This window comes from Aedes albopictus, chromosome 3, assembly GCF_035046485.1.
Source record: "Aedes albopictus strain Foshan chromosome 3, AalbF5, whole genome shotgun sequence".
Classification (NCBI taxonomy): Eukaryota; Metazoa; Arthropoda; class Insecta; order Diptera; family Culicidae; genus Aedes; species Aedes albopictus.
This window is the reverse complement of record NC_085138.1, coordinates 32,888,447-32,903,736: the sequence shown is the minus strand read 5'-3', so window position 1 is coordinate 32,903,736 and position 15,290 is coordinate 32,888,447. Positions and strand designations below refer to the sequence as shown.

General features: G+C 42.0%; 1 protein-coding gene and 1 long non-coding RNA gene across 2 annotated transcripts in view; both read right to left on the bottom strand.

The window, feature by feature from the left end:
• The window catches only part of LOC109419212 (14-3-3 protein epsilon), a 67,800-nt gene extending 64,402 nt beyond the window's left edge, over positions 1-3,398 (bottom strand). The window contains exon 1 of the mRNA XM_019693419.3: positions 2,632-3,398. Within this exon, the coding sequence (XP_019548964.1) occupies positions 2,632-2,695 (64 nt within the window). The 5' untranslated portion in view covers positions 2,696-3,398. The remainder of the gene's footprint in view (positions 1-2,631) is intronic.
• Positions 3,399-14,001: 10,603 nt separating this feature from the next.
• LOC134291916 (uncharacterized) lies at positions 14,002-14,915 on the bottom strand. The gene is made up of 3 exons (XR_009999340.1): positions 14,569-14,915; positions 14,330-14,498; positions 14,002-14,265 (listed from the first exon to the last, which is right to left on the bottom strand). It is a non-coding gene; the product is annotated as an uncharacterized LOC134291916 (long non-coding RNA).
• Between the last annotated feature and the right edge of the window lie 375 nt (positions 14,916-15,290).

The window sequence follows — 15,290 nt, the reverse complement described above, 5'->3', positions numbered from 1 at the left end:
GATCTGCAGATCGTGGAAGGCTGTTAATGTAGAGGCTAAAAAGCAAGGCGCTCAGGCAAGAGCCTTGGGGTGTGCCGTCTACTAGGTCTTTGGGATGAGGCCGAGTTTCCTATGCTTGTGCCCGATGCTCGAGAAATGAAAGAAATTACTCCAGCAAGTTTTCCGTGATTCCATCAGGAGTTCTGAGATGAATCATTTCTTCAAGAAATCCTTCTGGGTTCTGGGATTACGCACCGAATGTCGGTAGTATGCCGAAAACCTCAAAGTGCTTTTGAGATTCGTCCATCCATCTCTCCAGGAGTTTTTCCTGAGATTCTCCCAAGCGCTGCTGCTGCTGAATCCACTCCAGAAGTCTTGAGACTTCTCAAGAATTTCGTCTGAGAATCCCCCACAGCGAATTCTTTAAGGATTCCTTCTGGAAATTCTGCCAGATTTTTTTTTCTGAAAATTCTCCAGGAGTTCAATCTGGAAATCTTCCAGGAGATCTTTCAGAGAATTTTCCATGTGTATTTCCTTAGAATCATCCAGGAGTTTCTTGTGAATCCTTTAGGAATTCCAGCAGTTTTCCAGCAGTACTTTCCAAGAAAGATAATCCTATAAAAATTCCTTGTTTAATTCCTCTAAGAGTATCTTCTGAAGAAACTCCTACATTGAATTCCTGGATCATGAAGGATTCCCAAAAAATAAAACCTTTTGTATGAGTCCCTAATGCACCTTCTTAAAGAATTACAAAATTACAAATTACAAGAAACACCTAGAGGGAATCTCTAGATGGCATAGCACATGTTCTGTAGTGAAATGATGTTCTTTTATGTCGGCTTCCCAAACAAAATCACAAATAATTAAATTTTCATTTCATTTATATAAGGAGGTATAACCACCACATCTCTCCTCGGAACACATTAAATGTGTTTAAGAACAAACGTCATGAAGTCCCGCTTCAACATTGCATCAGAACTTCAGACGCACAAATCTCAAGAAGCAAGCTTCAAACAACAGTGCATTTTACTATTATGTTCTTGCTCACTTGTAATAAATAAGCTGAAAAAAAAATCTCATGTGCGCTGGTTGTGCCCTCAAAATCGTGAGTAGATGTCAAAGTCGGCCATTGTGGCGGCCATTTTGGGACTCTAACAAGTCTGTCCTTAAAATTAATTTATTCGTCCCAAAACAAACCAACAAACTGACATTAACATTTTAAATCTGACTGAATGCCTACTACACTCAGCGAAAAAAACTAGCGAAATTCATCGGAATATCTTATGAAAATTTGCTATAACTAATTCTTATGGATGACATAAGAAAACCTTATAAAAATTGATCGTGCTTGCTATGACAAATTTCATAAGATAGACTTATGGAAAGAACAAAAAAAATCCTAAAATGATGCAGACTGGATTCGATCCATGAACGTCGTTATCGCCGAGCCCGTGTTTTATCCACACGGCTACCGACGCTTGAGAATACCATGTTGCTAAACATGAATAAAAGCCAAGCTGTGAGACGATTTTACGTCATAGAGTGACCTTATGAAATTCATCCGAATCATTATGAATTATTTAAAGGCCGTTTCATAAGTTGGGCCTTATGGAAGACTTAATGATATTTGGCTGAGTGTACGATTGAGCTTTTCTAAGTCGGCGTTCTATGGATTACTGCACGAATTTATACTGGCCTGCTTACTCTCACACGAAATTTGACGTTTGAGCGGTGTCAGCACCGCTCAAACGTCAAATTTTCTGTGAGAGTAAGCAGGCCAGCATAAATTCGTGCAGTAATACATACAATACAATTCACATCTCTACTCCTTAATTTGTATGTTTATGTAGTTTCCTGAACAGGAAGATATTTATCAAACCTTATATTTATTATTCCTCATGATCCCTATATGTGCCATATTAGTTTACTTGACTCGATATAAAGTGTATTATACACTAAACGGTTCTCGTTATAAATAATAATGGTAAAGCTCAAATTACAAATTACACGAGAAGCATGCTATCATCTAACACCTGTTTCTAATTAAAAATTCGACTTAAAAAAAAAACAACTCCCACTATTCTAAAATTCCTGGCAGCACTGTCGATAGAACGCACACGACTTCCAGTCAGCCACACTACTACATCCACCAACCTCTACCGCTTCCCACACCAACACACACGTCCACTCGAACAGTGTACGACGCACTCGAGGAGTGTGCGCGTATTGGTGAAAGACTTCAGCTTTTTTCTACACTTCCAGCAAAACCACTACTGCCAAGGACCGTCAACTTTTTTCCGCTGCCATCATCCGTCGTTGCATAGCCCAAGAAAAAATCGCCAATCCGGATCCGTCGCACACAATTCATGCTGCATGCAAAAAAATCCATTCAATGTCCAGCTACCTCCTGCGATTCCAAGAAACTTGCTGGACCACATTGTCCGGTGTCTTTGGTTCAACTCCTCCCCCCACACATCAATATCCCGTACAGTGTTCGATCGGGTCCGCTTCCAAGATTCGGGAAGGCGAAAGAAAATGACCGCCAAGAACAAGAAGAAAGCTCCACTCTCCTCATGGATTGACTGACATCACGCACGGATGTGGAAGGTGAAAAAATCGAAGGAGCATGGAAAAAAAGAGGAAAAAACTTACCGTCGTATCGCTCGGCCTGTTCGGCCAGCTTGGCCTTGTAGATGTTGTTCTCGCGTTCCGACATATTGGATGAATCTGTTTCGGAAATCTCCGGTTCTCGTTCAGAGGGTCCACTCGTGGAAAAAATCGAAATCCGGCTCTAGAGGACTAGCTACTTCGCACAAACGCCACTCGCGGCACACTCACAGCACGATTCTGCACCGTTAACAGGCAAAAAACGGGCGACTAATCCACACCAAATCCGTCGGACACGAATCCAACAAGGCTTCCGGCTTTTCCTTTATATTGCCCGCACGAAACTACACTCTGCAGTAGCACACCACCAACCAGCGAATATCGGTTTTCTTCTTTCTCCGCGTTCAGCGCAAAATTGCCAACTCTCGCGCTTTCGCTCTTCTCTTCTTTTCCCTTTCTCGCTCTCTCGGGTGGAAACGCCGAAAAAACCGAACGCGGCGCGACGGAAGAAAACTGAAAAACGGAACCTCTAAACTCGCGCGGCGCACCCCTGGAACACCTTTTTGCTGGCTGGCAAGGGGATGTCAAAGATCACACTCTACTCTTCACCGGGAAAAAACGGGAATCCGACTTCGGACGGAAACGGCACACTCGGCACTACTCCGCTTTCCTTTTATCCTGTGGGATTCAGGCGCTTTTACAGGCAGTATGGAACTCGCTGCAAAAAAGGGGAACTTTGATGGACACACTTCCTGCTGCTGCTGGCGAAACTAACAACCGCTTGGTGCAAGGAGAAAAATCACTCTGGTGAGATTAATCAATATGGCCGCGCCGCGCCCGACGACGTCGCTGGCGGCTCTCTTTCTACCGGTACTGGAAAGTGAGTTCCCGCGAACCGGTTGGAGAGCGGAGTGCATGCACGGTAAATCAAAGGTACCAAACATTAATTGTGTAAATATACACGCTAAGGTCAGTTTACCTATTTTTCTAATGTCGTTTTCGTTTTTGCGGCGGTGCTACACCGCTGCGTGCTCGAGGGGGTCGACAGTAATCAATTTGCTTCAATTTCCATGCGATAAGCCGTAATTTTCTTTGATTTTCTGAATTATTCAATATTGTTTTCATTATACCGAATATCGGTTCGAATTTTTCGGATTTTTCTCATTTTCTGCCATTTTCCAAGTTATAATCGATTTTATGCTATTTATTTTCAGCAAAATGGTAAAAATTGAATATATCTGAAAAATCGAATAAAATGAAAAAAATCGTTCGAAAATCGGCGAAAATTGACGCTGAAAACGGCTAACATCTCTTAAAATGTTACGACGTCGCGACGCCACGTCGAAAATTTTGACAACTCTTCCAGGTAAACAACCAGCAGCGTCGGCTGATGCGTCGACCATCAGCTGGTCGATCAGCAGTTGGAATTGCTGAAATTACCGAATTCAACAACGAATCACCTCGAAAATATGGGAAATGTTGTTATTGAGAAGACGTATCCGCAAGATAATATCATTCTGAGGATTAAAATAATGCGTAGACTTGCGTAGGTTTAAACCTGCACCTGCCTGCGTTGAAGTGCCCATCCCTGGCGATCAACAGGCACATTCGTGAGATCGATTCCCTTCCTTTTTATAGATCCCTTCTTTTCCATGCAAATCCCCGTCCGGCAACTTCATTATACCGAATATCGGTTCGAATTTTTCGGATTTTTCTCATTTTCTGCCATTTTCCAAGTTATAATCGATTTTATGCTATTTATTTTCAGCAAAATGGTATACCGCATTTAGTTCACCACTGGACTGCGAACTGCGACTTCTATAGTGCGAAAACGTAAATAAAAGTGCGCGATTGCATCAAATCTATTGGGATCTGCCGTAGATCGGATAATTGAATTAGAACAACTGTTCGGTTCAAAGGTTGGGAACTAACTAACTGAATCATTTTATTTTATGTCAAAGTACAAAAATATCATGGCCTTCTTGTTCATCAAGCGCCTACTCTCCAACACTCCTCCTCGATTGGTGAACACCTACTGCTTCTCGGAATCTTGCCAGTTTTTGTGGTGCCAGCGGCTTGGTGAGCATATCCGCTACCATTTGATCGGTGGGACAGTAGCGAACATCAATAAGGTTGTCTTCGTATAGCTTGCGGACAAAATGGTATTTTGTATCCACATGCTTTGAGCGGTTGTTGATCTTCGTTGACTTCAGTTGCTTGATGCACGATTGGTTGTCTTCGTGTACCAGAACAGGGGTCGGGACATCAACGGAGAAATCTTGAAGCATCCGGACGATCCACGTGAGTTCCTGGCAGCACTCGGCAAGTGCCACAAATTCTGCTTCGGTACTGCTAAGCGCAACGCAGGTTTGCTTGCGCGATCCCCAGAATATCGGACCTCCACCGAACAGGAACACGTATCCGGAATTTGATTTGCGACTGGCTGCATCGCTGGCCCAGTCTGCGTCCACGTAAACTTCTAAACCAGGTTCCTCGGCCTTCAGCGTAAGTTTGTGGTCCATGGTTGACTTGAGGTAGCGCAGGACACGCTTAGCTTCCGTCCAGTCGGCTTGGGATGGTGAACTTACCGAACGTCCAAGTATTGATACGGATGCAGCGATGTCCGGTCGAGTGTTGACGGCCACGTATAACAGACCTCCTATTAAACTGGCGTATTGGTGGTTGTTGGGTAGCATTTCTTTCTCCTCCTTCTGTTTTAGGTGGCCGGGATCCAGGGGGTACTTCGAAGGCTTCGCTTCATCCATCGCGAATCTCAGCAACAGCTTCTGGATGTAAGTTTTCTGGTTAAGTGTGAAAGACTTACCATCACGCTCCACTTGGATACCGAGAAAATGCTTGATGTTGCCCAAAGATGTTACGGTGAAATGCCTGTTCAGGTCCCGCATGAGGCCCGCGTACTCCTCCTCATCGTGGCACGCAATTACGATGTCGTCCACGTAAATCACGAGGTACGTGTTGCCTTCTCTGCCGCTCCGAACATACAGACACGGGTCGTGGGCGGACTGCCGGAAACCCATCTGCTTCAGTACACCGTCGATCTTCTTATTCCAAATGCATCCGGCTTGCCTGAGTCCATACAGGCCTTTCTTGATTAGGCAAACAGCATCACCATCTTGTGCTTCGTAGCCGGTTGGCTGCTTCATGTAAACTGTCTCTTCCATTTCTCCATGTAGGTAGGCAGTTTTGACATCGGCGTGTTTGACCAGCATGTTGCGCTGACCAGCAACTGTAAGCAGCGTCCTGAAGGTGACTTGTCGGACCACTGGCGCGAAAACTTCATCAAAATCCGTCCCGTACATCTGCGAGAAACCTTGTGCTACTAGTCGGGCTTTGTAGCGTACGATGTTGCCGTCTTCGTCCAGTTTGCGCTTGAAAATCCATTTGGATCCCACGACTTTGCGATTGGCGGGCAAAGTTGTCAATGTCCAGGTACGGTTCTCGGCGTGCGACTTCATTTCTTCGTCCATTGCTGCTATCCATTGTTCCGCTTCAGGGCTCTCGATGGCTTCTTTGTAGGTTCTCGGCTCCGGAATCGCTTTTCGTACCATCCCCGTCGTTTCACGGTATCGCTGGGGCGGTATGCCTTTCGTGCTCCGACTTGATCTCCGGGGCGTAACTGCTTCATCGTCATTCACCTCTTCTTCTTCTACTTCACAGGTTGAATCATACATGCTTGAATCGGAATCCGCTGGCGTAGCCTCATCCTCAAATGTGCCTTCATCATCGCTTTCATCTTCAAGTTCTTCGGCTTCATCGAGTGTCTCCTGCGGTATCACCGACTCGTACTCCACGGATGTCGGAGATGGTTGACCTCGCTTTGTAGCTGCTGCTTCTTCTTCTTCGACGAAAAGTGCATCTCGGCTGATCACGATGTCGTTTGTAGCTTGATCGATGAAACGGAAGGCTTTGTGGTGATCCGAGTAACCGACAAACGATAGCTTGATTGCTTTCGGTTCCAGCTTCGTCCGCTTGACTTTGGGCACATGGACAAACGCTGCACATCCGAACCTCCGGAGATTTCCGTAGTCTGGTTTCTTGCCGAACCAGAGTTCATGAGGAGTCTTCTCTACCGATCGAGACGGCAGCATGTTCTGCAAATGTACCCGAATAAAAAATACAGTAGAAAAACCGAATGTTGTATTGTAACAGTACTATTTAAAACCATATTGTTACAATAAACACCACTGTAAAAATAAAAAATACAAAAACAATAAGATGTAATGTTAGACACCATACAGTGAATTGTAAATGAGATTTTTACAATATACTATACGGGTTGTTAAGTATCGTAACAATATGAAAAAATATTTTTCTCCATATATATTTTTTTACAAAACCATACATTTTATTGTAAATGAATTGTTCGAAATACTGATACGTGGGCTTTAATATACCGTACAGTGTATGGTACACGTATGGTTTCAAACAATAAAATGTACCGTAAATATATTGTTTTTAATTGTAATTTCACTACTGGTTATAAATTTAATCATGGTTTTGGAATGGTTCTCTTTTGTTATGTTGTATTGTTTTACATTAGATAAACCATATAATGTTATATTATCTCGTCATGTTCCTTCGATATTGGCAGTTCTAGCCAAACTAACCTAAACTCGTCTAAGTCTGAGTAGCCTCTGATTGCATTAACAGTTGAAGCTTAAGCTCCCATGTCCCACCAGCCAGATAACCGGGTTTTGCAAACTAAGCATTATTTGTGGCAACACTTTGAGCGGCATGATGGAACTATGCCTAGCGCGCTAAGTGTTATTAGACCACTAATGTAGTTGCATGAAGTAGGTGACGAGGTACATAAGTATCATTACAGCGTGCTTAACCATTATTGCAATATTGAGGCTCCAATTTGACATAACTATGAAATGTGTACATAACAACTCATGAGAAAACTGTCAAGTTCGATTCAACTATAAGTTAGGTTAAAAAGCGAAGACGAACTTATTTCAGAAGTCGTTTCAGTGTCCAGTCCAGTCCGTATGTTAAAAATGTCAAAGATAAATCGCATTTAATTCGGTTGTTGTACAAGGCAATTTCACATGAGAGAAGAAGAGAAAGAATATTGTTGAACTCATCCACTGATTTACAGTAATCTGGCCTGCGTCTTTCCGGGTTGACCTACATTCGCATTCCTCTCATCGCACTCTACATACCTAGCCCACCATATCTCTTGGATATGCAGTCCTTAGGACACCTGGTTTACCACTTTATTTAAACATTTTATTGGCTTTAAATAGATGTTTCAACTTATTCACTTTTTTCTCTGTCATTTCCTTTGCAACAAAAATGTCACGGACATCAACAAAACAAAGCACGGAAAAAATCATAAACTGAATAAAAAATTAAAATTGCACGGACAAAGATTGTTTCGGAATAGTGAATGGTTCAAACGTAAGAAAAACAGTATAATATATTGTTACATAAAGATCGGATGTAAATGTATAATAGCTACCAATGTGCAAAGCTTTTAGCGAACCATTCCATTACAATACACTATATTGTAGCTGGTACACTGTATGGTACAGGAATGGTTTTCACCAAATACCCTATGGTTAGTTTTTATCCGGGTACCGCCGTGTTGACCGCCTCTGCCCAGAAACGGTAGTCCATTTTCGCATCGAGTAGCATGCAGCGTGCCATTTCCACAATCGTCCGGTTTTTGCGCTCCGCAACTCCATTCTGCTGCGGTGTGTAGCTTGCAGTGTATTGTGGGACGATTCCATTCTCCCTGTAGAACTGGCCCAAGCGCTTCGCCTTATACTCGCCCCCTTGGTCAGAGCGAATGATCACGGGATTCCTTCCAAAACGATTCCGCACCATGTTGACGTAATCCTCGATTTTCTCAACGGCCTCTGACTTCCGCTTGAGGAAATATACCACGGTGTATCGACTGTAGTCATCGATCATCGTGAGAAAGTATCTTGATCCACCTGGCGACGTCGTGTTCATTGGACCGCAAATGTCCGTATGAATGAGATCCAGGACCGCCGATGACTGTCGAGCTGCCTTCTTGGGAAACGGTTGCCGTGGTAACTTACCAGCCGCACAGCACTCGCAGGGACGTTTGATGTTGCATTTACGTATGGCCACGCCGGTAGCCATGTCTTCTCTCACCACTCGCTGGATCGCTTCAGGATCTCGATGCCCGAGCCTTCGGTGCCACACGTGGACACAATCCTTCGGATGACTCGCTGCCGCCGCTTGCATTCCTTGCTCCTTCTATGGTGAACAAGTGCTCTGAAGACACCGAGTTGATTTGATGCAATCGCGCACTTTTATTAGCGTTTTCGCACTCGTGAAAACTAGTGCGATAGTCCAGTGGTGAACTAAATGTGCTATAAAAATTGAATATATCTGAAAAATCGAATAAAATGAAAAAAATCGTTCGAAAATCGGCGAAAATTGACGCTGAAAACGGCTAACATCTCTTAAAATGTTACGACGTCGCGACGCCACGTCGAAAATTTTGACAACTCTTCCAGGTAAACAATCAGCAGCGTCGGCTGATGCGTCGACCATCAGCTGGTCGATCAGCAGTTGGAATTGCTGAAATTACCGAATTCAACAACGAATCACCTCGAAAATATGGGAAATGTTGTTATTGAGAAGACGTATCCGCAAGATAATATCATTCTGAGGATTAAAATAATGCGTAGACTATGTAAAAAACAGTCACATCCGTGATCAACTGTTGTTTATAAACAAGCTCCATCCGGAAGAAAAGGGAGAACAAATCAAAATCGAGAAAATTTGACATTTTTGTTCAGGGATGTGCATCGATTTTGTTCGATTTTTTGGGGATAAGCCAACATTATAATCGATTTTATCGGATATTTCGGATATGGTTGATTTTGATCGATTTTCTATTAATTTCTTCAGTTTTGTTGAAATTATGAAAAATATGTGATTCCTTGTAGGTTTTGGCCAAAAATCTAGGATATCGGGAAGAGTCGTCCCTCTCGTACATTGCAATATTCTCAATTTAGTTGAAAATCGGAGTTTTCGACTAGCGAAGTTGGGTTTTTCTCCAAATCCATGCGTCGGACCTAACTTCGGAAGTAGTGCGCTGTATAGTAAACTCGATCCGCTATACAGCGCACCACTTCCGAAGTTAGGTCCGACGCACGGATTTGGAGAAAAATCCAACTTCGCTAGTCGAAAATTCCGGGATTCAACTGCACGGACAATAATTGAAAAAGAAAGTGAATAAAGAGAGCCTCTCAAATGCAGATAGGACCTATTGAAATGTTCGACCTGAATAGCCCTGATCTGTCTATCTGTCCTTCTGTCTGTCTATCTGTCTATCTGTCTGTCCTTCTGTCTGTAATGCTTGCATGCAAGTTGGTAAAATTTGCAAACAAGTGCTTGGTATAGACACAGACAAACAGACGTAACACTTCGAACATTTTTCGATTCAAATCATAGTCACGGAAACATATTCGCCCAATGCTAAAAGGACTAAGTTTGGCCGACCACCAACTAGATGGCGGTAGTGAGCAAACGTCAAACTCGAACAAAAACTATGCGAGCGCCACGGTTGGGCAGTTGGCCAACTATCAAATTTTGAAAAAGACCGTTGAATCGGTGTACGATGAGAATTATCAGAGTGTTACGTCTGTTTGTCTGTGGTATAGAGATAAGTGACATTTCAACACACGTACACTAGCTTGAATTTTTCCATACACAAAAATGCACGCTAATTCAAAGGCTATATATAGATATATAATAGACTATAGTCTATTTTACGAAACGACAACAGTGTTGATATTGATATTAACACTCACGGGCTTGGGCGCAACCTCCTGTCAAATTTTTCATTCATGTAATGAGCGATCAGCTGGTCCGACACGTCTCGTAAAATGGCCCATTCAGATTGCATATGAAAATATTTTCCAATTGGCTTCTTTAGCTGTGTTGAGCTAATTCCATATTCTGAATCTGCATGCGAAACTGAGCCGAAATCCAAATTTTCATGATTTTTGGTGCCCGGGAACCTATTTAAAAATCAATTTGAAGTTTGTATGGGAGCGATTTGTCGAATCACCCCTCGTCGCATTTTGTACTGGATGGAGCTGTCAAACAGTTACCCAGCTGTCAAAAGGTGATTTCAAAAAATTTCTTTGAAATTGATTTAAGGTACCAAAATAAAGTTCTAAAAATCTGAAAAAAATCAGAGTGGCTCAGAAAAAGGTGCTCTTTCGTATAAAATCAAAAAATCTATATATTTTTCTTAATTTAAAAACCCAATTGATTTGGGTAAAACGGCTAAATAATTATAAAACTAACAACCGGGGTGAGTGCACATATTTTCCCTCAAGTTTCACAACTACAACTACAAAAGAGACACGCATACATTTGAACGTGATTACCACTATGTACTGAGATGATGACCAAGGGTAGAGGGTTAGGGTAGAGGGTTAGGGTAGAGGGTAGGGTAGAGGGTAGAGTAGAAGGTAGGGTAGAGGGTTAGGGTAGAGGGTTAGGGTAGAGGGTTAGGGTAGAGGGGTAGAGAGTAGGGTACAGGGTTAGGGTAGAGGGTAAGGGTAGAGGGTAAGGGTAGAGGGTTAGGGTAGAGGGTTAGGGTAGAGGGTTAGGGTAGAGGGTTAGGGTAGAGGGTAGGGTAGAGGGTAGGGTAGAGGGTTAGGGTAGAGGGTAGGGTGGAGGGTTAGGGTAGAGGGTAGGGTAGAAGGTTAGGGTAGAGGATAGTGTAGAGGGTTAGGGTATAGGGTAGTGTAGAGGGTAGGGTAGAGGGTTAGAGTAAAGGGTAATGGTGGAGGGTAGGGTAGAGGCACAGACAAACAGACGTAACACTCTGATGATTCCCATCGTATACCGATTTAACGATCCATTTAAAAATGTGAAAGTTGGTCAACTGACCGTGTCGCTCGCATCGTTTTTGCTCGAGTTTGACGTTTGCCCACTACCGCCACCTAGTTGATGGTCGGCCAAACTCAGTCCTTTTCGCATTGGGCGAACGTGTTTAGTTACGTCTTTTGTCTGCGGTAGAGGCACAGACAAACAGACGTATCACTCTACTCACTTCTCATCGTTACTCTTTTTAATGGTTAGTTCAAATATTTTGTAGTTCGCAAATCGCTCGGTCACGGCGCTCGCATCGTTTTTGCTTCTGTTTGACTTTTGCCCTCTACTGCCACCTACTGAGTGGTTTGCGTAACACAGCCTGATTAGGATTGGGCGATTATGTTTTCGTGACGATGATTTTTATCGAAATATGTTCCAAATCAGTCTTGTGCATTATCACCATCATAACACAAAAAAGCCGCAACATCAACATTGCCCTTCTTCCTTCATCAACGCTACAGCTGACCGTCTCTATGTTGCTAACGAAAACATTCGAGACGAACGCATTGATACGGTGGCTGCCGCCGCCCAGCTCTTTCTCTGCACATCTCCTGAGCAGCCGAACGCTTGTTAACCGTCGTTTCGACGCAGAGCTATGTCACTCACTGCCTAGGGGCAGGACAGATCTAACGAGAGCAAATCTGTGTTCGAGGCGTTGCTCAGAATTCCTCACAGTTCCTCAGAATTTCTCCCATTTATGCCAAAGTGTGATCTGGCACCAATGTCAAACTGCAAAGTGTTGCGTGTGCTGAATGAAAATTGCAGTTTTGGGGATGTCTTTCAACAAATTTCGTCGATCATCGACAGAAAGAGTTACTCAGAAATTCTCAGAGTTGCTCTCGTTTGCACAGTGTCTTGCCCCTAGCTCACTGCTGGGTGACTCTCATCTGAAAAGGCCAGGATGAACGAGGGGGACGACTCTTCCCGATATCCTAGATTTTTGGCCAAAACCTACAAGGAATCACATATTTTTCATAATTTCAACAAAACTGAAGAAATTAATAGAAAATCGATCAAAATCAACCATATCCGAAATATCCGATAAAATCGATTATAATGTTGGCTTATCCCCAAAAAATCGAACAAAATCGATGCACATCCCTGAACAAAAATGTCAAATTTTCTCGATTTTGATTTGTTCTCCCTTTTCTTCCGGATGGAGCTTGTTTATAAACAACAGCTGATCACGGATGTGACTGTTGTTTACATAGTCTGCGCACAGACAAACAGACGTAACACTTCGAACATTTTTCGATTCAAATCATAGTCATGGAAACATATTCGCCCAATGCTAAAATGACTGTTTGGCTGACCACCAACAAGGTGGCGGTAGTGAGCAAACGTCAAACTCGAACAAAAACGATGCGAGCGCCACGGTTGGGCAGTTGGCCAACTATCCAATTTTGAAAAAGACCGTTAAATCGGTGTACGATGGGAATTATCAGAGTGTTACGTCTGTTTGTATGTGGTCTGCGCATTATTTTAATCCTCAGAATGATATTATCTTGCGGATACGTCTTCTCAATAACAACATTTCCCATATTTTCGAGGTGATTCGTTGTTGAATTCGGTAATTTCAGCAATTCCAACTGCTGATCGACCAGCTGATGGTCGACGCATCAGCCGACGCTGCTGGTTGTTTACCTGGAAGAGTTGTCAAAATTTTCGACGTGGCGTCGCGACGTCGTAACATTTTAAGAGATGTTAGCCGTTTTCAGCGTCAATTTTCGCCGATTTTCGAACGATTTTTTTCATTTTATTCGATTTTTCAGATATATTCAATTTTTACCATTTTGCTGAAAATAAATAGCATAAAATCGATTATAACTTGGAAAATGGCAGAAAATGAGAAAAATCCGAAAAATTCGAACCGATATTCGGTATAATGAAAACAATATTGAATAATTCAGAAAATCAAAGAAAATTACGGCTTATCGCATGGAAATTGAAGCAAATTGATTACTGTCGACCCCCTCGGCAATGTAATAAGGCAATCCACACGCTTAGGCCGTTCGCAATGCTGTTTTATTTTGTATGGCGAGTTTTAAAAATTTTAAAACTCGTCATACAAAATAAAACAGCATTGCGAACGGTCTTAGATCAGTTTACCTTTTTTCCAAAAAGTGCACAACCGCAAATATGCGTAAATGATACTCAAATATAGGTTAACAAAACTCAAATATGGGTAATGTGGACACACATATGAGTAATTGTAACCCAAATATGGGTTAATATTACCTATAAATGAGGTTGTGCACTTTTCCAAAATATGAGTTTTATTTACCCATATTTGCGTAAAGTTTACACGGACAGATTAGAAAATGCTAAAATGCATAAATTATTTACTAAAACCATATTCAGTCTGCCCACCCTTTGGAATGCATATTTTAGAGTTTATTCGACAATTCATATCAACCATTTATGCATTGGGAATGCATATACCGGGTATATTCGTGGTTGAATGCATATATCAATTTAATTTTTTTTTTTTATTTACACAATAACAAAGAAAAGTATGACTTGTTTGGTATGGTTGAAGAGAAAATCATCAATTTATTGTCATTTCCTTAAAGTTTAGCATACAATTAATTGAATAAAATATAAAACACTTCAAACTACACATGAAATAAGTTCAAATTATGGCCAGGAGGGATCCTCGAAGGGATCAGCAGGGACTACAGCGACTGGAAGTTCCTCCCAACGTTCCTTCACCGTTTCATAGTATTTTGCGCCTACGTTATCCGGATATCTTCAGGAGCACGAACTGGCCGGATTTTGCCTTTGCTGAAAAAAGTGATGAGGACATTTATTGTAATGTTTGTAACAAGAATATGCTACTCGTACTTACTGAAAATGGAACAATTGCGTTCGGTGATCCTACATGGCTCCCGGTATAGGATAGAACCGCGGAAGGGCATAACAATCTTGCACACTTCCATGCTAGAATGCCCGACATCCGGTGCGGCATGATCCGGAACAGCAACTGGTTGAATTCAGCTTTCCGGTGATGATGATTTCTAGAGTAGAATTATAAATTCTTAAGTACACGGTTTACTAGATAAACTGTACTGTTTACGGGATACTTACGGCCGGTTATACTTCGTGGACAGAACAATCATGTTTCAATCTTTCCCCGGAATGTCGAAAATTTATATTTCTCTTCGATAAACTCGCGTAAATGTTACAAATATCCGCGCGGATTTTGTATTTAGAACTTAGTTGTGGCGGTTAACGAGTTCAAATTTGTTTTAATAAGTCCAAAGAGTACAATCAGGGTGTTGATATTCATCAAAACCAATAAATTATAGATATGTACAGAAGTGCATAACATGAATGCACGAAATGCATACTTTTTATACACAGTAATGTTTATGAGGTGGAAATGATAATTTATTATTAAATAAAATGCTAACTGGTATATCCATTTTTCTCCGTGTACACAAATTTGAATAAAATTTACCCATATTTTAGAAAAATAGGTAAACTGATCTTAGCGTGCATGACGACATATCGCGATGGGAGTGACAGCTGAAATTGTATACACAGTGTATGTATAGCTTACCAAATTTTCTTCGAGTGTTCTCGGTGCTTAACAAATTCCTTTGTGTTCAACTGTCACCCCGATCGACGAATGTCAAAAATACATGGTAAACAAAGAAAATCAGCTGATCCCATCTGTCTCATGGATTGCCTTATGGTACACTTTTCAACTACTTTTGCAGTACAAATCAAAAGACAAATGAACAGCTGAGATATTGACGGAAGAGAGAGAAACCAAAGAGAGCCTCTCTTCTGCAGATTGGACCTTT